Here is a 22953-nt window from a genome sequence, read left to right on the forward strand (position 1 = left end):
TGTAATCCAGGAGACAGGCAAAATCATTGACAATGGGAAAGAAATTTCTGAGTATGGAGGAGGCAGGCACAGAAAATGGAAGCTTTTTAGACTGATGGCTTAGGCTGGGATGATAGGGTGGATAGTGCAGAATGCAAAGCAGCAGTGGCAACCCACCAGCTATGAGACTGTGGGGCAGAGCCCTACTCATAGAGTGAGCTGCAAAAAAAACAGGAAATGATTGAAGAAAAAAAAAATAAAAATCAGGAGTGGGAGTCAAAGGAAAAACAGTTTCTGCTAAAGATGATGAACTTGATGAATGGAGAAATTTATAGTTAGAGGGCAAATCTAGGGGTCAAAGTTTCTCAGGCTGACTAGCTGAATTTAGAGAACATGAATGAAGACAAAAACCACACAGGGCTTGATTTTACTTAATTCAATAACATTCTTATCTGATGTGCCACAGTTCCTATCACAAAGATTATACATAGCCTTTGAAGAAGAAATATGAATATGCAAAGTATTTTAAATGGATATTTCCAAGCATACCATATTATTTTTCTATTCTCTCTGTATGTCTATTTCACCTTGGGCCTCACAAGTGTATTGTATTTATGGATTTGGGTCACACATAGCTGAAAACAGCATTCTCTTTGCATCCTCTCAGAGCCTTAGGCTGGGTCTAGCAAAGGGGTAAAAAACATGAAGTAGAACTTGTCCAATACAGCTGGATTTTGCTGATGATGTTCAGGACATGTCAAAGGACTTCCCCTTGTTCCAAATGGGCTGTTTGTCTGCACTTACATCTTGAAAAGCTTTCTACTGAGGGTAATAGATATTTTCTAGGAAGTAAGGGGCCAGCATCTGGGTTTGCTAAGTCACTGCTCCTCAGTGTTTCAGGCTAGAACTTTTCTTGGACCAAAATGTTACAGAAAGTACCTAAGCAAAAGGTGGAGTTTGTGGTTTTTGACTTTTTGGTGGATGACAGGGGGATAAGAATCTGTATGCTGAGCTTTGATGTTTAGTCTTGAGATCTGGATCAAAGTATCACATCTCTCACCTAGGCTTGCGGATTTATGTATCTCTTTTGATACATTTCAGCATTGATTTCTAAAAAGCAAACACTGTACAGATGGTTATTCTCTCCTAGGTGTCCTGAAATAGAGATAGATGGCAGACAAAGTTGTGACTTTCATAAGTCCTTTCTTAGGCTGGTTGCCAGATTACAGGGCACTCTGAGGCAAAATTTCCAGGTAACTAACTAAATTAAGGAGAATATCATCAGGGAGCCTACTAAAGGCTGACTTTTTACATGTTCCTGTGAAAGAACACGAACATAGGTGAGGAACACTGCTACATACCCTGCAACACTGCTGATGTCACCCTAAGTGTTGGTGCTAGTCCAGTAGACACAGCTTTAATAGAAATTCATGAGCTTGATCTCAGATATTGCAAAAAATCACCACTGATTCTTTTTTTTTTTTTTTTTTTTCCTGGTAACTAAATTACAGGCAGCATTGAGTGAAAAAGCTGAAATCTGAAAATTATTATGTAAAACACAATGATATCAAACTAGTCAAGAATTAAATTAAATAGGAAGTGCCATATTCTTAATTTCATTGTGTTTAATGTGTATTTTTGTAACAGTTTCCTTATGGCTGATATATGCTTCTTATAGTAGTTTCTTATGGAACAGTTTTTGCTATGATGGCTATTATATGGCTATCATGTAAAGTTAATTCTTACAGTTATTTCAATACATTACAACTTTAATTTTACAGCTTATCAGTGGTCATCAGTTACCACCCAGCAACCTGTCAAAGACTAACAAGGCTGACCCTTTAGTGCAGATAGAAATCTACGGTGTGCCAGAAGATCAAGTAAAAAGAAAATCTAGTGTCATAAAAAGCAATGGTGAGCATCAGTCTGTCTCTTAACTGTGAACAAAGGACAATAATATTTTATATGGAATGACCATTTTTACTTCCCAAGAAGCTGTTATATTCTTAGAGAGTCTGCAATTATTTCTCTCTAGATGAAGATCTTCTGGCACAAAATCTCTAGCAGAGTTTCAAGCTATGTGCCATTTTTGTTGAACAGTAAGTTTAGGAAGCATAAGCTCTCTATTAGTAGCACTCTCCTGAAAGAAGATGGAATACACACTGTGTTTACTCACTGTTGCAGGCTGGTCCCAGTAGGCAGCTAAGCAACACGTCTGCTGTCTCACCTTACACTCTCCCCACCCACAGTGGGATGTGGGAGAGAATTGGAAAGGTAAAACTTGTGGGCTTAGAGAAAGACAGTTTAATAGGTAAAGCAAAGCTCCGCATATAAGGAAAGCAAAGCAAGGAATTCATTTAGTCCTTCACATCTATTGGAAGATGGTCAGACACTTCCAGGAGTGCAGGTCTTCATTGTGCATAATGGGTACTTGGAAAGACAAACGCCATAAATTCAAATGACCTTCCTCCTTCTTTCTACCAGCTTTTATTGCTGAGCACACCGTCATATGCTATGGTTATATACCATATACCATATGCTATATACCTTTGGTTGCTTGGTGTCAGCTGTCCTGCCCATGCCCCCTCCCAATCTCTTTTGCACCCTCAGCCTACTTGCTGGTAGGACAGTGTGAGAAACAGAAAAGTCCTTGACTGTCAGCAACAACTGAAGCATCAGTATGTCATCAACATTTTCGGTCACAGATCCAAAACATATCACCATAAGAGCTGCTATGAAGAAAATTAAACCTCTCAGAGTCCAAACCGTTACCATGGTACATGTAAAGGAATTTTTGTGAAGAAATGTCTGCAGTTTCAACATTTAGGTTATATCAGGTTTCTAGTAGGACTACTCCCTTAACTGCTTAACAGGTGAAGTGTGCAATCTTGGTGCTTGTCTTCAAGCATTCCCTTACCTTTATCATATAGATCTTCTTGAAGTCTCAGCCTTAAGGTTCTCTGTGATCTTCCTTCTTCTGTGTCTCTCTCTCCTATTTTTCCTTTCTTCTTTTTGTAGACTGCCACCATTTTAAATTGGTCCCTAAATTCCTTCTCTCTCTGTATGAACACTGTTCAAGGCAAAGTGTCCCCCTCCTGTTCCACGTCCCCTTTTGTATTTTGTTTTTAGTCATGTAATCACTTTTCTACCTTAATTCATTCAGCACCTGCCTCATTTCCAATGCTGTAAAGAGAGAAACTGGCAAAAACATGAAACTGCTGTGGCTATTAGAAAACTTAAGTTGAGCAGATATTCTGAACCTGAGTATCACTGTCCTATTTTGCTCTCTTTAAAGGGACAGTGGCAACTTTCTCATCCTTTTAATTTACACTATTATGTAGCTAATAAATGATAAATCCCTAGAAGGAGATGGTGTGTGTGCTGTAGGCAAGTCCCAATCTGTCCATGTTGGCTTCATTCTAAGCACTTCCTTCTGATCTGTATCACTTCAGTCAGTGGGAATCTCATCATTTATTTAAATGTGCACAGAAATCTAGGGAAAAAGAAAGCATTGTACCAGGTCAGAATACTGATAGCAGATACAACTCAGCTATGAAATGGAGTAAATGAAATGGCATTTTGATACTGTTTATCTTCTCTTTTCATTAGCTTTGAGTCCTAGATGGGATGAAACTTTCTCTTTTACTGTCCAAGTTCCAGAACTGGCTTTGATACGCTTCTGTGTGGAAGATGAGATATCACTGGTTGCAAATGAATTCCTTGGCCAATACACTTTACCACTGCTGAGCCTGAGTAAAGGTAATATTTTATGAAGCGAGCCACCAATAATAGCTCAGAATAATCTACAACAATCCAGGCTTTTATCCTTACTCTAGTATTGATGGAGCACAGCATTATGTTTATTTTCTACAGGAGAATTGTATAACCATGGGTTAAAAGTTGCACTCTGTATTTTTAAGTCATTGTAGTCTCTGAATGCAAACCCACACCACAGAAAACAAAAGACTATTAATAATTAATAATAGCTAATAATTCCTACTGGAATATTCCATTCTAAATAGAAACTGCGCAGGCAGTATTTTAACTCATTCTGATAGAAAACTGGAAGAGCGGTAAGTCAGAACTTCCATAAAATCAACAGTTAGGCTCCAAACCTGAAGAAGCCAAATTAAAACAAAACAAAACAAAAAAACCACAAACCCCTCAGGTTACCTGCAATTTTCAGAGAGCAGAAGAATTTAAACCAAGCTAAGTATTTATGGTATTTTTCTTGGTAGTGTTTCTTCTGTTGTGCCAGTATAGTTCCTGCAGACTTACATGTATGTGATGAGTAGACTTATGTGATGAGTAGGCACATGAAGAGCAGGCACAGAAGTCAGTAGGCCAAGGAGAAAGGCTTACGTAAAATGGCTGTTACTACACTGGATTTCCAAAGGTATTTCTGAATGAAATAAACAGAATCAGCTTTTATTATTGAGCGTAGATATGAAGGCAAAAACTGGAGCTGGCAATGGGCACTGTGGCTTTTTTTATTAAGCTTAGCAGGATTTTTAATGGCTATTTCTCTTCAGGTTCTGTAGTCATAAAGATGCTTGTGATTCTTAGTTGAGGTTTAGGAGTTATAGAAGAACAAAGACATTACCTTAAAGAACACTTGCCTTTCTCCAACATAAATCTTTACACTGATTACTTTCTACTTTTATTAGGGTATTTCAGAAAAATGAGGAAACATTACCCAATTTTTGAGACAAATTTGAATGGCAGATGCTAAAGCTTACACATTGCAAAATAATCAATATTTGTATTTCTTTTTTTTTTTTTTGGTGTAATTATTCATTGTGTCTCTCATATGTCTCTATGGTGTCTATGTCTCATATGTCTCTATGGTTTAATTTGGGTTTAATTTGGGTCATAAATGGGAATTTAAATGGATTTTTTTTGGAAAAGTAAGAGCATGCAGATTCTTCAGGAAAAATTTTGAGTGGAGTAATTTAACGTATTAGGAAATAGCACTGTAGAAACAGTGCCAAATCACCCTAGCCCTTAACTACTGCAATATAAAATTGGAAGACGCTATCAGGATGCCCATAGGCATAAATAAAATGCTTCTAAGTGATGAGCCAACAGGTAATTTAAAAATTTATTATGATATTTAACATTGAACCCTCTGTATTCCAGGTCTGGAACCATGGCTTTGCTTTAGGTACTTAAGCACCCTAAATAGTGAAAGGGGAAAATAATGTCTTACAAGGGGATTCAAAACAGTCTACAGGTCTTAGGAAACAACTATAAGTATTGAGTTATGAATAAATTTTGCTCCTCTGCATAGCTCTGGTGCTTCTTGCTGCGCTAGAGGAATGCCCTCTTCTTCCATAGGATTCATATCCCTGAGGTTTCCCCTGAGGGCAAGTTGCTTCTAAAAGCTGAGCAGTGCTTACATCTTTTACTTCCTTGACAGTCTATGGGACAAAGTTCTGCCATTGCCACCCTCCCGTGCTCTTCCTCTTGAAAGGATTCAATCTATGTCATCACCTTTCCCCCTTCCCTAGCAGCAGCTTCACCAATCAGCTGCAGATTACATGGGGAAGGATGCTTGCTGCCCACCTGTAGCAGTATTCCATATTTCATGCAGTGATTAAGTAGGTATACTCAAAGAGGGGAACAATTGTGTAGCTGGGAGGTTAAAGGTTAGAGGAGGGAGTCCTGGGTTACGGTCCCTTTCCTAGTGACTCTGTTATGTAGAACACCAATACAGGACAGAAATTCAATTGTCCCATGTCCCATGCTAGCTACCACTTGATCAGTTAACAGTTAATTGTTTCATATGAATTGGAACAATTTCAATCATAAAAAAAAACCTATCCATCTCTCAGGACTCTTGGTAGTATATTCCATAGCTAGGGACTATGAACACAGTCCTTGAAAATGAGTCTTCATCCATGAAGTGAGTTTCTTCATAGCAAATACAAAAAGTCTTCCGCATACTGAGTGGATGCTCTAAAGATTGATCACAAATGCATCTTGCCTGGGCTCAGCTTTAATATCTGCTGCCCAGAAGATGAACCTTGGGTGCAAAGTGAACTTTCATGTTGGATAAAAGAATCAAGACAATCCAAAACCAAATGAGGGTCTCAGACATTACATGCGCATCCAGAAACACCTAAAGAAGGGCTGTGAGAACTGCAGTTCTGAACATGGATTATTAATCATAACAGATACTTAAATAATTCAAGTTATATTTACATAAATAAAATAGAGTATTTTTTATCACAACTGATATTACTATTGTGACATTAAATGTAATGCAGACATTAAATTTTAATGAAGCAATATAAGGCTTTGTGTTTAGGGGAGAGGAATCTTTTGTTTTCAGAGGAGCTAAGTTTCAAGTTAAGAACAATAGCTTCTTCAAATGCTTCTACTCACCAGATGAACATACAGTTTATTTTAAAGAGTTATTTTGAGGTTCATTAATTATGCTGCACTTGCACAGTAGATCATAGAACAGCCTATCATAATATTTTTATTTATGGTTAATACACTAACCGAGTGTCATTATATTTACAGGTTACCGTAATGTTCCCCTGTTTTCCAAAAATGGTGGCAAACTTGAACCTGCATCACTGTTTGTTTATGTCTGGTACTACTAATGATGCTCCACATTAGTTGTCATTCTGGTGGATCACACCCTGCTCAATAAAGCAACATCACTAGGCTTGCAACAACCCAGTAGTCTGATTTCCAGAGCGGCATGTTCTCAGTGACTTTATTAAGCTATGGGACTTCTTGTGTGAGTAAATGGTATCCTGAATAAGTAATAGCTACTGAAGTTAGCCCCACTATTATTTAGAAATAATTCATAAAGACTGAACTTTTTTGGATATTCTGTTGAATTCAATTAATAATTAAATTTGCAGCTAATTACAACATTTTGATTAATTACTGAGAATAATAGTTTAATATTTATGATCTTATGCTACAAAATTATGATCATGTTACACAGAAATTTTTATTTGTATTGAACAAAAACTTTTACCATTGTACAATCATCTTTCTAGGGAAACAATACATACAATGTAAAGTCCCTTTAAATTTATAATAATGGCAGTTTCTGATTGGGCTATGCATCCTTAACATCCACTGTAATTTTGCTATCTGGAAAAACATCTCTGAGAAAAAACAGTTCTTAAAATGATAAAAACTTAGATGCTAATATTTGTACCTTTTCTCAGCCTGATCTTGAACCTCCTGCTGCTAAAGAAAGACAAATAATTCACAGGCTGATTTGTAAAGGGCCTATGTTCCTTGTAGCAGCAGGGAGCTCAGGATACATCTCACTGCAAACTCAGCAAGTAGGAATCATCATGTTTTGAGCTGGATTAGAAGAAGAAATTTAGGGAAGGCAAGGACTGATTGCATGGTTTAAGATCTCTGAGGGCAACATTTTGTCTGACAGAGATATCACTGTAGATCTTGCCCATAAGACATAATTTTTCCACCTTTCTTATAAAACTGAAGTATTATTGAGCTTCCACAGGACTGTATCTACCCCGCTAATTGCAGATTTGTTACTAGGGTGTTTTTTTTTTTTTGTTGTTTTGTTTTTTTTCCAATGAATGTTTTATTGATAGATTTCTTTCTTTAATGCCAACAGTACTGCTTATGTTTGCAGACTGTTCTGATAATATTCTATTTTTAATGCTACATTTTTATTGCCATTTTAATGCTATCTTATTTAATGTTGCTCTAAGATGGAAAATCACGGTATGCTGTAAACAATGATTAGAAAATGTCATAGGAAATAACACTTAGAAAATTGCATTAGAGTTATAATGAGGAAATCGAGACAGTAGACTAAGAATCTAAAATCAATATTGAACTGTAAGGTCAGGTAATTTGATAACATTGCAAGCTGAGCACAATGTGTTTTCTGTTCCTGAGTGACAAGTCACTTGATTCTTTACTTAGGAAAGCCTATAATCTAAAATATTAGACTTACTGATTTTTGTAGTGATCATATCTATATGTTAGCCAATGGCTCCTTCACGTGATAAATATTTTATAGCTTTTTTTCAGCTCTGAAGAATCCTAATAATAATAATATTCCAGCAGAGTTCGCTTCACTTCCCCTTACTAAGGAGGAGTTTAATTTCCCAAGGCAATCTGGTGTATATATTCTCAGGCACAAACTGACCAAGTGACATAGTCAATTGGTTTGATGCTGAAAAATACTCCAGCTTATTTAGATTCCTAAACAGCACTCCTAGTCCCACTTCAGGAGCTTTATACAACATTACCTCCTGAAGTCTGATTTGTGAGTGTCCTTTGGGAGAAGAAGGCAATTATCTTCAGCTTCTGGCATTATTATCCCTCTGTTGACCACTTTTCTACCTGGTAGAACAAATGTCAGACCTACTCAGTATCTGGTAACTTAAAATTTTACAGCAGATCAGATCACAAATCAAGGAGTCTCTTGTGCCTTAAAAATGTGCTCTTGCTTCTGGAAAGGTTTATATACGTGCTCAACTCCGTGCGTGTGTGTGTAAGAGGCTGGCAGTAATGGACAGTTCATTAGGGCTGCTCACATGCTAAATGTTTAAAGATGTGCTTAAGTGCTTCTTTGTGTTAGGTACAAATGCTTTGGAGAACAGCGCCCATAATTAGCCCCAGTGAACTCAAAGGTAGCACTTACATTCATTGGTTATATGTATATATAGCCCTAAGGTCAATGCATGTATTCACTTGACTCCTTTATACAGTATAAGAATGCAATGGGGTAAGATGAGAGAGCAAAGACTCCTTATAAAATGATCTTAAATAAATAGAACACTGAAAGATAATATTCAATGCTTTATTTATTTGTGATTAGCCCCTCCCTCCTCCTTTCTTCCCAAAATCGACCAGTTGTATCTGGTTCTCCGATGTCAGAATGAAAGAAATGTTGGAAGTATCCTATTGACAAATTAATATCCTGGATTTAAAGTTGCATTATATAAACACTTAAAAGCACACCAACATATACAGCACAAAATGTCTGAAGTGCAAAGTTGCTATTTCTTTTTTAATTATTATTGTTTGTTTTTAAATGTATGGATTTTGTAAGATTTAATATGAAATCTGCTAGACTTCTGAAATGTATTTGCACCCAGGAAACCATTCCATGAATCTCTCTGGTAAATTGTCATATGCAGTGGGTCACAGAGGTCAATGATAAATTGCACCATTATCAGCATTGTTTCAACACACTTAGTGGAATTAGTAGACAAAGAACTACGCTCTGACCCATGCTTGATGTGTACTAAATTAGGAAGTTTTAGTGTACTATTTCATATGAATAAAACTAAAATCTTTATTGCTGTCATAAGAATACCTGCATGCAGCTACAAGTTGCTTGCTACAGCATGTGATTTCTTAAACTCACACAAGAAGGAATCTGTTGTAAGAAGAAGGTAGCAATTTTAAGACAATAGCCTTATGATTATAAATGTTAAGATCAGCAGATGACGCATATTCTCAAGGGCAACTGAGACAAAATGTACTATGGAGAATGGAATAAAGAAACATTAGTGGATAAATAATTGAATTGTCTTAGACAACATTTAAATTACACTGTTTCCCAGTGGATACCATTTTTCTTCATTTAACTGGACACTACTCAGTTGAATGTTAACAGCTCCCACAAATGTTCCTTTGCTTTTCACAACAAGCTTCAGTATATGGCTTTTGAGCTCCATGACTTTGTTGTACACAACCTGAAATAATATAAAGGTTAACAGAAAAAAGCATGTGAATCTATTTGTCAGACAATATACTTACAACTGTACAGCATTCTGGATGATGATGATAACTTTCCAATAATTACTTTAAACTGCCCTCTAGAATTATCAACTACTGTCCGTGAGCCAAATACAAGTTAGTGAATATATCTCAGAAATACATTTGACCTTATATAGTTTATATAAAGGAGATTCTGCCAGCTTAGGCTTGTGAAATCTGATTACCAAGTATTCATAAATAAATTTGCAACCCGTGTTGCAAAGCTTGAGAAAAAAAATAGGTACACATAATTTTCCATGTGAAAATTGAAATTCTAACTTGAGCTGAGTGTTGAACTCAATTGTGAAGATATATCAGATACTCCATGAAGCTCAGCAGGGAAAGATAACACTGTTGATTTTCGAGAGGAGAGATTCAGATAAAGGGTACTTAGCATGGACAGTGGTATGAAACCATAAGATAGGTAATTACAGAAAAGTATAGTTTATTATAATTTTTAAATATCTTCCCATAGCAAATGCTTTGATGGTGTTACTGATGTTACTCATCTAAAGAAAATAATAACATGAACAAACAGGAAAACTGTTTTAATATCAAAATTTTTGTTTGCAACAAGGTATATAATTTTTCTTATATGTTGCACTGCTACACCTCATAAAGGTGTATCACATCAATGTACAGTACTTCAGAATATTGTTTCTTGGTACTGTACTTGTGATTAAATCACATCCTGCACACCAAAATTAAGAAAAAACATGCCAAAGCAAAAACAGATTTTCTTCCGAAACTACCATGAAATTTCATAACTGTTCTGGATTCAAGAAACCTGCATCATTAAAGAAACAATAATTTTCCTTTGAAAATTGTTTTTATAAGACTTACTATTGCAACACAAATAGTTGTATGCATGATTCTGGATGCTAATTGTATCCAAATATGCCCACTATAAAAATATTTGCATTTTTAATGGACTCATCAAATTGTTGACATGATAGAAAGCTCAGCCCACTCCCTAGATGTTGTGGGTGTGGAACATCGTTAAGAATGGACCCAATTCAGCAAGTGAAAACTACTCAATTTGGATGTTTCTGTTAGTCAAGAAGTGTTAATGCTTCTCAAATTAAATGAGACAGCTTGCTTTGCATCTCTTTAGAAAATTACTAAGTTTTAAAAATATCTTTGAAATTACCTTGATATGCTGAGAATGCGCTGAGGTTCATTATGAAATGGTAATGATATATTTTCTGAATTTAAAAAAAAAATCTGGAGTGATAGGTCAACAAGTAGGAGCTGCATTCAGGACAGACTCCTATGTTTCAGGCTCCGCATTAATCAAAAACTGCTGAGTGATCTGCATATAGGCTGATAGAATGTGAAAGAATGCTGTCAGCTAGTTTCAGGCCTCAAAGGAAAGCTTTGTTAAGAGAAGTACATTTAATCTAAAATTTGTATGGAGGGAAATGTTTCCAATGTTTTTGCTGTTTTAGTTGCAATGGAAAATGCTTTAAATTTTAATTTCACTGTGAAGCTTAAAAAGCAAATGCAGTAACATACTGTCACTTCATGAGAATGGGAAAGTGGAACTGCCTACGATGAGCTTGCCATGCAACCTGCTGGGATTTACTTCGCAGTCTGAATGCAGTCTATACACATGGCACTGCTGAGGAGGAGGAACATTAGACTGAGCCCCCCTGCCCCAGGATCGTTGTGGGCTGGACTGCAGAGTCCTATCTGTACTTTGAATTATAAGAAGTAGAAATGGCCATGGGAGACATCCTTCAACCAGGGACAGAATTTGTAAAGGCTCAGCCGCAGTAATGCTCCTCTTGCAACGTGGCAACAAAAAGGTGGTTCTGAACCTCACAGGTGGACCCAGAAGGCATGAAATTGCTGGTTCTCCCTGACAGCCCCACCAGGCACAGGCTGTCCCTGTGAGATTACAGATTGCTCTGGTCTGTGCCGCGAGCTGCTGGAGTGGCACAGCGGGCAGCAACAGACAGGACTCCGGGACAGGCTCCTTGGTGTAATCAGTGTAGCAAGGGTGAATGGCCATGGGTTTGGGGATAGAAAAACTGCCCCTCTCTCTCTTTTTATCTGTCTTTTAGAAAACTTTGGAAGTTACAGTTTGGAACAGCTGTCATGACAGTAGTGCCAGGTGCTTTTCAGTTTTTGTTTACTGTGCCTGTTTCACCAAATTGCATATGAATAAAAAATTCCAGCTTTCCTGTAAGAAGGAAACCAGCTTTACAGTAAGCAATTACATACTTTAGAATAAATCTATGATTTGATTATTTAAGTGACGCTAATTCTACTCTATAAACATGCAATTTCTTTGCCAATATATGAAAGTTATCATCTTCAGCTTTTGCTTTAAGTCACAACAGGCATGAACTGTGGTAATGAACAACTTTGTATCCATGGACAGAAAGAAGCTTTAAGTTTTGAGCAATGCCACACCTTGACGTGTGGGGTGGGTGTCTTTCATACGACCCCAATAAACAGTTTCTAAAATGACCTTGCTCCAGCTGAATTTGCAATATCATCAGGATGTGGGGACAGAAGAAAGACTGTAGACAGCTGAATTAGTATGTGGATAAAACAAATACCTACCACCTGCCAGAATTTCAAAATGAGGACAGTTAAATCCTGAAATCTACATTTAGTAATAATATTGGCCTCCTATTTATACAGTCAGATCAAATGGAGGTGAGTTATACATGGCCATGCAGTAAATCAGCAGGACAGCCAGGACTGGAATTCAAATATTTTTGGCTCCAGAAAGAGAAGCACTGTTGACCTACAGGAGTCTAATGACATTTTAATCACAAATGAGGGACAGTTGCTTCTCCTTAGGTAGCCATGGCACACTTCCTAGATTTGCTCTTAATTGTCCAAATTAGCTTTGACGCACAGTGCTGGCCGGAGCTGTGGTGGCTCCTGGCAAAGGGCCCCTCGTCCCCCTCCATCAGGCTTCCTGGGGCAATTCACGTCACCGCAGGCCAGCAGCCCCTCTGCTCTGAAGGCAGCTGCAGTAACACGCATGGACTGGTACAGCCCAGGTGTATTTACTCATGTTTCCCCCATGCCCAAGCTTCATAGGCAGGATGGAGGGAATTCCGTCTTGTTCTGGCAAAGCACACATGGTCCTGTCTTGGAGGTTCACTCATTCTGGGGGTGTGCATGCATGCAGGCACTTCAGAGACAGACGACAGTGAGAGTGAGGGCTTGTAGCATGCCTCATGGCAAATGCAACACATACGAGCAAGAAACCACTGCAGCTCATTGCCACTTTTCATGGTGAGAATTTAAACTTAAATCGTTCAGATTCATTTTGAATCAAGTTTTCTTACTTTTAATGAAAGTATTCTGGAACCTCCCAAGTGATTACTTATTCCCAATAGTGACCTATAAAAGCTGGTATATTATTCTTTTTTTTTTTTTTTTTTTTTTTCATTGTCCTGCACCCATTTTCCCTGTGTTCTTTCTTTTCTTCACAACCATAATTTTTTAATGCAATGATACACCAGTGTGGATGCAACAAACACCGAAATCCAAATAGAGGAACAAGAGAAAAAAGGAGTGCTTGTTAAAAGCAACTCCAAAACATTCAGCATAGTTCATTCTACTGTTAATCCTCCTGGACCTTCACATTTTACTCTCACACATATGAGTAAAAATCAAAAATAAAATGCACTTTTGCAAGGTTGATAATTTGCTGTAGGCAGTCATAAGCAATAAAAGTACAAAACTAAAAACAAAAATACCCAAGAGAAGCACATTTCAGAATTTTCTCAGTCTTGAACATGGAGAGAAATTAATATACAGTTTCCTTCCAGACGTTTGGCTTTAATAAAAACTTATGAACTCATAAAAAAGGCTAGTACATTTCTGTACACAGCATTTTGGACAGTAACTAACTTAACAGACAGATGACTTATATTTTTAGTTGTTTTTCTTCCCTGGGGCTTCTTCTGCCTCAGTCTACCAGCCTTGGACACAAAATGCATACAGAATGATATCACATATGGATGAACAGAGCTGCTAACAGCACAAGCTTCGGGTTTGAAATGTCCAAGTTCAATGGAGCCATATGTCCCCACTGCGATTAGCAGTTCCTTGTGAAAAAGATTGAGCATCTGTGAAGAAGGTTGTAAGTTTTTAGTAAAGGATATTAAAGTTTGCACGGATTTTCTCTAATAGCAGTAGGATGGTCCTTAACCACAATTAAAACCCCTCCCAGTGAATACTGTCTGACCACAGCCAGGATTTTGGATTTTCTTGTATTCCAATGGGTTTAGAAATGATTAGAAACAAAATTGCCTAACAGTGTTGCTAGATGGTTCTTGTCCATAGCTCATTTTAGATATTTTTAAATGAATGTTAAATATAAAAATATATATTTTTAAATAACCTTCAAATGTAAAGAAATTACTTTAGCCAGGTTGATTAGCCTCATTTTGCTCTTTGATTGAAAACAAACAAACAAAAAAAGAATAAAAATAAACCCTATTATCTTTTTGTTTCACTGCAACACTATAGGCAGAGGAATCTATCTCAGCTGTTAGCAGCAGTACCACTTGAGGAGCCTACTTACAGCAGTCATCGATGTAAGTAGGTAACTTTAAAATCATTGAGAAAAGAGAAAAAAATCAAAATCCAAGGACTGGGTAACTAGGAGATAGGGACTCAGTCTCAGCTGACTACTTTATATTTCATTGTATCTTATCTATGAAACAGGGTGGAGTGATAATATTTTCTGTGCCTTCTGCTTTGAAGCTTGCTCAAAGTACGTTTGTAAATTGCCTTGAGATCTTCAGGAGATTTGCTATATGTAATACTTACCATCTCCAATCCCACCTACTGTTTGAATCTCATCTCCCTTTACAAAAGAATATAGTTTATGCCGTTTCTCATTTTATGGTAAACATTTGTCCATCCAAATGTTTCTCTGCTTAACTCCAGAGGCATAAGCACTTCAGTGGTAAGTGAAATAATTATATATGGCTGTGAATTGCTAGATTTTGACATAACAAGAACTGAGCTATTTATTATTGTGCTATCATTTAGGACAGTGACAGCCAATTTGGTTGTCCATTTTCAAATGCGAATTTGAATAACAGCATCCGTTCAATTAGTACTTTTTATGCTATTATATAAAGCTGAATTTAAAATGGTCTAGGTTTTGGTGCAATGATGCTGGGGCTCATTTGGCTAACATTTAACAGTGATTATGGTATAAGACCAAACAGTGTGACTAATCCAAACACTTTCCTAAAGAGAAAGATATAAAGAGACTGCCTCACTTCTGAGAAAGAAGCAAAAGAGAAGATTGTTTCCATTTATGGTTCCGCTTCTGATATGTTCCTTCTGTTTGATAGTACTCATTGTAACAGCTCTACATGCTCTATTGTTATTGTATTTCAAGAGTAGATAACAGAAATCAAGCACATAAGAAAGGATGGAAGAAAGTGAACAGTACTCACAATTTCATTGTAAGTAGGGTCAGTGCTTTTTGGAACCGTTCTTGTTTTCCTTCGACTGACCTCATCAGGGTCCGGCAGAAGATAAAATTCAGCATGTGCACTTGGGGCAGAACCATCTGGGAGGCGCTGAAAAACAAAATGTTCATAAATATGAATACCTCTGCTATAGCAAAGAAAACAAATAAAGAAATAACAAATGAAATCTGGACTATAAGCAGACACAGAAACATATTACATTCTCAGTATTCTCTTGGCTAAATCAGAGTGCTAATGCAGTAAACAACAGGCATTCTTAGAATTCAGCTTCATATTGAATCAGGAAAAATAAATCAAATAATACAAGGACAATGCAAAATTGCCTATCTTTAATATTTTACATTCTGGTAGAAAAAAATCCTTACGCCTTAATCTGCTTTAACTCAGTTTAAACTGAAACAAAGTCTAGTCCTTCCAGTTTCCAGAGTAATGTATAGAAACTGGATTCCAGCTGATATGCTCCTATTGATTTTAACCCCTAAATAGCAGTGCGGATGCTGGTGAGAACTGTTTGTTTCTAAGGGTATTTCATAAAGCATATTACTACAGAGGAGCCAGGAGCATTTCCTGCAGCAGTAAGGGCAGGATAAGGAACAGGATTCTTATAATAACAGTCTGTCCCATCTCTTCCATCACATAGCTGCAACCTCTCTTTAATTTTCTCAAATTACTTAGTGATATTCCAGATATTCCAGTTTATGGTAGCTACTCCAGATCAGAGCCAGTCTATTTACCAGGCTCAGTCATAAGTTACTGCTGGTGGGTGGACAGCATTTGGATAACATCTAAGCAGCTGTAAGCTTATTACTAAAGCAATATTTCAGTTACTCAGAAAACATATTGGTAGCATGAGAGGCTTTAAAAGAACATGCAAAAAATACAATGATGAATAAGTATGGAAGAGGTATCTTCCCAGTATATGTAACTTAATTCTTAGCTTATAATTAAGCAGAAACCTTTGTGTTGGTAAAATGCATTAAAATCAGAAACACAAAGTGGGTGTAAATGTGTGGGTGTTTATCTACATATTGGTAATTTCAGTAGTATTATCAGTATTTCAGGCAGCAAGTTTACCTGATAGCTCGTAAGCAATCCAGTGACATGATGCAAGTGAAAATGCAGGCAAAAAGAAGAGATCTTGAGATATATGGAACACATGAACCCAGAGCATTCCCCATGCAGTTGCATTTATATTTCCCATTGTAGTTTCACCTGGCTCAGAATAAAATGGTTTCTCAGATTTTGATTATTCACAGTATGCGACCAGAAATATGGGTCTTTCTACAGGCATTATCAACACCATACTCTTGTGATAGGAGAAAACACTGTTGTCTTAGCAATAAATAACTTCTCTTTTGGGAAGAAAAACAGTGCTTGTATGTGTAAGCAACCAGTTCTTGCACAACAAATCTCTGATTTTTGTTATCTGAATTGATCCTTCAAGGTAGATGATACGGTCAACTGGAAAGTTTAATATTGCTGTGGTTAATACTATATGCTCAAATCGTCACATATGGTCAGCTCGATGTGAATGATTAATGATCTTGACACTAAGCTCTCCAAAATATATCTGATGTAAAATATACATGGGATTTAGTTAGGTGAGATTCAACTGCCAAAATATGAATGACATTAATGGCATTTTCCTAGGACTAAGTACTGTATTGTTAACACAGGACTCATAATTTACACTATTAATTTAAAAGCCCATCTCTATTGATCTAAGACTATATAAGCACTTCAGTTAAGAATGACAAAAACAGTAAATTGAACAGTCTGTTAAAAATCAGGAAAGAAAAAGATATTTAGCATATTACCAGTCCAAGAAACCAGGATGGTAACTGTAATCAAGCTCTTCCCTTTACTGTGAATAAAGCATCACTGTAAGTTGAAGACACAAAAAGGAATCTGCTTTAAAAAAAGAAAGGAGTCATTCTTATCAACTCAACTGCTGTGACCCAGCACAAGGATCTTCACTATCTCAAGCATAGAAATGCAATATAGACAGAGTCTTGTAAAATGTCAGGTTTTATAAATTGTCTCAGCAGCGCATTGCCTAACCAGGGACCACATCAGAGCTAATACTGGATGTTGAGGTAAGCAGCAGCTGAAAAGGGTACTGGGCTGAGGAACTCAGATGGTAGGTAAGAGGCTACAAAGGTAACAGAGAGAACAACTGCATCTGTTCAATTCCACTCCCGTTTGAACTGCCAAGATAGCACAGGGTGCAGTTGCCTGTACTGTGCTCCACTGCACCCCTGAAGACAAAAATGCAGATCAGATCATGCATAGCGGTAATCTCCATATCAAACAGGCTCAGCCTGGCAGTCACCTGCCAGGGAAAGAACCCAAGCTGATTGCTGTGAGATTGTTTAACAGGACCTGGGTACCAGTAGTGTACACAATGAGTTGAAAAAAAAAAAAAACAAAAAACAAACAAACAAACAAACAAACAAAAAAACATTTGTTGCAATGCCCTGGATCTGCTCCTTGTACCCTAGTAGCAATTCTGGCACATTGGCCTTCAGCCAACTCACCTAACCGGTCAGCTGACCCCTCCCAAAACTCAAGGAAGACACTCTGTAGTACCGCTGTGGCCATAGGAAACATGGAGAGAAAAGTACTTCCTCACTATGCCTTTGAAAGTAGCTAAAGACATGTTGAAAGAGGTGAGTAGGAGGAGAGGGTCAAGACAGAACATCAAAAAAAAAAAAATAAATTTAGCAATTCACAGAAGAAAAATCAGGGCAGAGCAGTTGCCCTGCGATCTTTCAAAACTAAAACCAAAACCACTTCTCATGAATAGCCACAATCAGCAAACTCTTAGAGGTAATGTAAAGGGCAGCCACCTGAATTCCAACTACAGATCCTAGTTCCGCCTGTTTGTTTGGGCTTGTTTTGGTTTGCTTGGTTTGTTTGTTCATTTGTTTTTCCTTCTTTGCAGATAGTGTTTTCCCACTTCATCTTCCCTTGCTGGGAAGGCACAGGGAAGACAAACTCCAGATTCCACAGCTGTCACAGTTCTCCATCGGCAGTGGCACTGCTATGCCATCAAATGATCAAAGAGCTTCAGCTGAGCACTCTTCAAGCCAGATCACATCTTTATGACGCAAAATATCTAACAAAAGTTGCTCAGTGTCAAAAAGGCTCTGTTCCATTGCACACATCATTCAAAACTACAGAGGAAAGGCAGGTATAAATCAGTCATGGTTTTACAGGAGCAGAGTCTGGGTAGCTCATATGTTGAGCTTGTGTCAGTTTCTCTTCTGGCTGGCACAATAGTTTAATTGTTTCTTGTGAAGGGCCTGCTTCACCAAGGGATTTCTTGAGACAAGACTACTGGTGGTCCTTGAAAGAGCTGTACTTTGCTAGGCCCTCCTTGCTAGGAACAAAGTGGGATATTGTTGGTTTGAAAATTGTAGTTTGAAAACAAGAGTGAGATTAACATGGTAGAACTATAGTTTTAAATCTAAAATAGATTAAATTTGGAGTAAGTTGTTTTATTAAGACAACAAACATGCCAGACAAAAATCTCAAGCATTTGGGAAATCTAGGTCTTTCTCAGGTTTTCACATATGAGTTAAATGCTTGTTTGAATTATGAAAAATAGAGAAAATAACAGAACTTTTTTCTTGCTAAAGATGATGTCTTCTGTCATATTCCACAGTGACATGTTTAGAGAACAGATATGCTGGGCTATCCTTTCAATTCTGACTCAAACTGCACTAGCAGATGTATAAACTTAAATAAACATGAAGAATATCTGACCTAAATGGCAGACTTATTTACTCCAAACAATATCTATTCTGGGGTGGGTCCATTATAAACATGTAGTCAGATTTCTAGCAGCTTTATGAATAGTTTTAAAACCCAGCCAAAAATCCCTTTTGTTATTAGTGGATCAAAAATCACTCATTTCCATCCATAGTCCAGAAGAGAAATCATAGGGTGCCTTGGGAATGCCATTTTGCACTTTAACTACTTTGCAAAACACTTCTATCTTGAACGTACTTGTGATCTAGCAAGCAAAAAAAACTTTTATACTGAATTCTATTTGCTTAATTCTCTAACCATTTAATTAATCCCAAAGTAAAGGAAGTTCACTTCCTTTAAATGAAGTTACTTCCAATTTAGATTACTGTCTTACTTATGTATTCTTGTAAATACATTCTAGCAGTAAAAATCCATAAGGCTGCAAAGGTGTAAAAGCTAGTTCACAACAGAAATGCCATTACTCTTCTTGTTATGCCTATGGACAAAAAACCAACCAACCAACCAACCAACCAATTGAATGAACAACAACAACAAAACCACAACACAACAGTGATTTTGATCTGTAAAAAAAAGAAAAAAGACCCTCATAATGACTAAATGACATAATGACTAATTATGGCCCTCGTAATGACTAATGGAGGAACTCAATCACAACTGTCTGCATGTAAGCTAAAAAAAAACCAAAAAAACACAACAACAATAACAACAACAAAAAAGCTTCTTTTTGAAATGTTATTATTCTAAATTCATGTAGTAGGTGATGAAAATATTTAAAAGAGAGATGGAGTGAGAGAGGAAAAAATACGCTGGATCTGCTTCTCTCCACATCTGTAAGTCAATACTGAAAAACTAAGACAGATGTATCTATTATGGGTGTGTTCCATTGTTCACTCCAATTTTATTTTCCAAAACTAAAAAGTATTGATATTTACTTACAGAAACCCATGCAGATAGGTTATGTCCTGTGTAATTTAATTTTACATATGATAATTGTAGCTGGGAAATAATAGATGAAATTCAATTAATTTTTCCACAGGAATTACATTATCTTAATGACTTTTCTCCCTCAATCATTACTAAGCATCCTCAACTCTCCTTCATGATGGGTTCTTTATTAACATTATGAAAGGGCCAACTACTTCAAAATTTGCCATATTTAAACTACACAATTTAGCATGACAACATGAATACTGGGTTTCACTCATAAGAATGTAAAGGAAAGTTTTATGATGTTAATGCAACAGATGCTGGGGATGATCTACTGTAAAGTTCTCTAAAACTCATCTCTTCCTAAGTGACATCAAATTTTCTCTTTTGGTGACTGTTGCCTCAAATTTGTATCACCTCATCAGCTTCTCATAGTGTTAGACATGCAGATATTTTCCCACTTTTTGTCCTAGAGTGAAACATATTGATGGCTCTTGAAGATTTGATAGTTCCAGCTGCTGTTCTTTTTCTCATTTTTCACTTTCAACCATCTTGACAAAAAAAAAAAAATGATCAAAGGTAACTTGCATTAACTAATGCCACCTTTCCTCCTCTATAAATAACTTCCTTTCTTCCTCCAAAATTAATTTCCTAGACATTTTTCAAAACTCAATTGTTCTCTTGCCCTTCTTCAAGGAAAAAAAACATATATAATAAAAAATCAGGGCCTAAAAAGGTTCCTATTTTAGCTACTCCCACAAAATGAAAATAAGAGAAAAGCAAACTTTCATTTTGTCTAGTAGCTCTAGCTCTGTTTTCCTATCTCTTACCTTCATCTGTTGTTTTTCTTTGAAGAATTAATCTTCTATATGGTGAAGAAAGGACTGCAAAATATTCCTTGATATTTAAAATAGAGTTATCCTTGCATTTTAAAACACATAAAACACACACTACTATAGCAAATAGGGAAAGGAAAAACAAACAAACAAACAAACAAAACACTTCAAAACTCCAAAGCAAATACTAAATATAGTGATGAGACAGATTTGCTTATTATCCATCAAAAGAGAATTAGAAAAAAAATCTACAGAAGAAATTAGCCTTGTACCACAGTAACCTGTATAAAATAGTAGTTGCCTCCTGATTAAATTAAAATGAGACAGAAATGTGGAAGAGCCATCAGTGTTGCTGCGCTGTCTTTCACTTTCTCTGAGAGACAGTGTAGTCCATATGTAACTTAGCAAAGAAAAGCAAAACCTGTGTAAGCTGCACCTTCAATAACTACAGCTTCTGCCTTACGAAAAGCTAACATTGGCTGGGGTAATTCTGTATTTAAGTATCTGAGAAGATAATCAGCCCTAAAATAATGACATTATCAAGCAAAAAACTCCTTCAAAACTAGAATAATGTTATGTAAACCTTAAGAACAAACCCTGTGAATGAGACACTGAATACCTGTAGTCTACTCTGCTACTACACTATTCATTTTCCTACCACAAAATATTTTCAAATAATTTAAAAGAAAATTCAAAAGAAAATCATATTTGCAATAACTAAAAAAACAAATACAAAAGAAGATAATCCAGTATATTGCTATGGTGCACTCTGCATGCTCTGCTATTGCCAAAACAAATAGAAAAGCAAGCAGACAAAAGTAATTGCACAATAAGGTATTTTTTTCACAATCATCCTTTTTTTTTTTTTTTCACCCCAAATTTGAAAACATTTAGCTGCTGCTCTGCAAAATAAGATTTATTATATTTTCTGGTGCTGAATTTCTTGCCCTCTTCTCTGTCAGCAACTTCATTCCTATTACTAACTTCATTTTTATCTCCTGCAGACATTCAGATATGTACATGAACAGAGATATTCTGTAACAGAGGACACTGGCATGGAGGTTGCTGGCAAAGCAAAAACAACAATAAAAAAGAAATGAAATTGATCTCAATTTAATGCAGGTGAGTAAAAAAGATATGTTGTTTCAGAAGAATATATATGATGTTTCAGGGAAATTCTCAAAGGCATTTTTGAAACAGTCTTTTTCTACTTTTCTGAAACCTGGTAGCATCAGTGGTGTCAGTGAAGCAAGCCTCCAGATGGGCTTTGTCATTTACTATGATAAAAATGCAAAGGTGCTGTATCTGCATCTCTGATTTGAATCTCCAAAAATAGCTTATGCATATTGTGTAGTCCAATACCTTGCACATCCTCATCAACCTACCCGTTCTGCGTGCAGCCTGTCAGTGCACCAAATGGGCAAATTGTGCCTAATGTAAGCGCTGTTAATTCAAGGGAAAAAAAAAAAACAAAGCAAGCAAAACAAAACAAAAAAAGTTTTGTTAACTGTAGTTTGTTCCATCCCTTTCTCCCGCACATGAAATAAGGCATTTTGGAAACAAACAAACAAACAAAAAAAAGTGCAAGTTTTCTGTTTCATCTTTGATTGTAGTAGAGTAGCAGGGAAATGGACTTGTGCAGTATAGCTCTTAATAAAAGATGATATGCTGTATTTCTAACAGGGAGAGCTACAGCTACTCTGGCAAAATAGGGACTAGAGCTGTCCTGGGTCACAAAATCTCTGAAGAATGAACCAGACATCCAGCCAACACTCTCCAAGGTCTCATGGCTGTCAAATAAGAAAAAATAACCCTCATTCACTGAGACAGAAGGAAAACTTCACAGCTATGGGCCAGAAATTCAAACACCAGTTCTGGGCAAAGCTGTTGAGATACTGACATATCCAAGGGCATAAGTGAGCTATGTATGTAAGTACCCATAAAAGTCTAAGCAGGTTTCTGTAATGCTGTTAAGGAGGTAGGTGAGAAATGGTTTCATCTTAATGTATTATAGACAACTCCAGGTGGACTTGGTAAAACCGCCCATGCATTGGTGCCTGGCACCATTTGAGATAAAGGAGATGCTTCAGATATCTGCATAAATGGTCAGGCAAGACGCAGGCTTTATGTGAAGCCCTCCTCTTCTGCAGCAGCAGCTGGAGGCCAGATGAGACATGTTA

At 36.8% G+C, this 22953-nt stretch overlaps 2 protein-coding genes across 4 annotated transcripts in view; one reads left to right on the forward strand and one right to left on the reverse strand.

Moving 5' to 3' along the window:
- PLCZ1 (phospholipase C zeta 1) overlaps positions 1-6608 on the forward strand; it is a 48294-nt gene extending 41686 nt beyond the window's left edge. Inside the window, exons 11-13 of the mRNA XM_068659668.1 lie at positions 1761-1893; positions 3589-3738; positions 6508-6608. Coding sequence (XP_068515769.1) covers positions 1761-1893; positions 3589-3738; positions 6508-6590 — 366 coding nt within the window. The 3' untranslated portion in view covers positions 6591-6608. The remainder of the gene's footprint in view (positions 1-1760; positions 1894-3588; positions 3739-6507) is intronic.
- A 969-nt stretch (positions 6609-7577) lies between these two features.
- The window catches only part of PIK3C2G (phosphatidylinositol-4-phosphate 3-kinase catalytic subunit type 2 gamma), a 207400-nt gene continuing 192024 nt past the window's right edge, over positions 7578-22953 (reverse strand). For all 3 annotated transcript variants that reach the window (XM_068659641.1, XM_068659652.1, XM_068659631.1), the window contains 2 exons: positions 15201-15326; positions 7578-9692 (listed from right to left, as the gene is read on the reverse strand). In XM_068659641.1, the coding sequence (XP_068515742.1) occupies positions 9540-9692; positions 15201-15326 (279 nt within the window). In that variant the 3' untranslated portion in view covers positions 7578-9539. The remainder of the gene's footprint in view (positions 9693-15200; positions 15327-22953) is intronic.

The sequence above is a fragment of the Anas acuta genome, chromosome 1 (assembly GCF_963932015.1).
Source record: "Anas acuta chromosome 1, bAnaAcu1.1, whole genome shotgun sequence".
In the NCBI taxonomy this organism is placed as follows: Eukaryota; Metazoa; Chordata; class Aves; order Anseriformes; family Anatidae; genus Anas; species Anas acuta.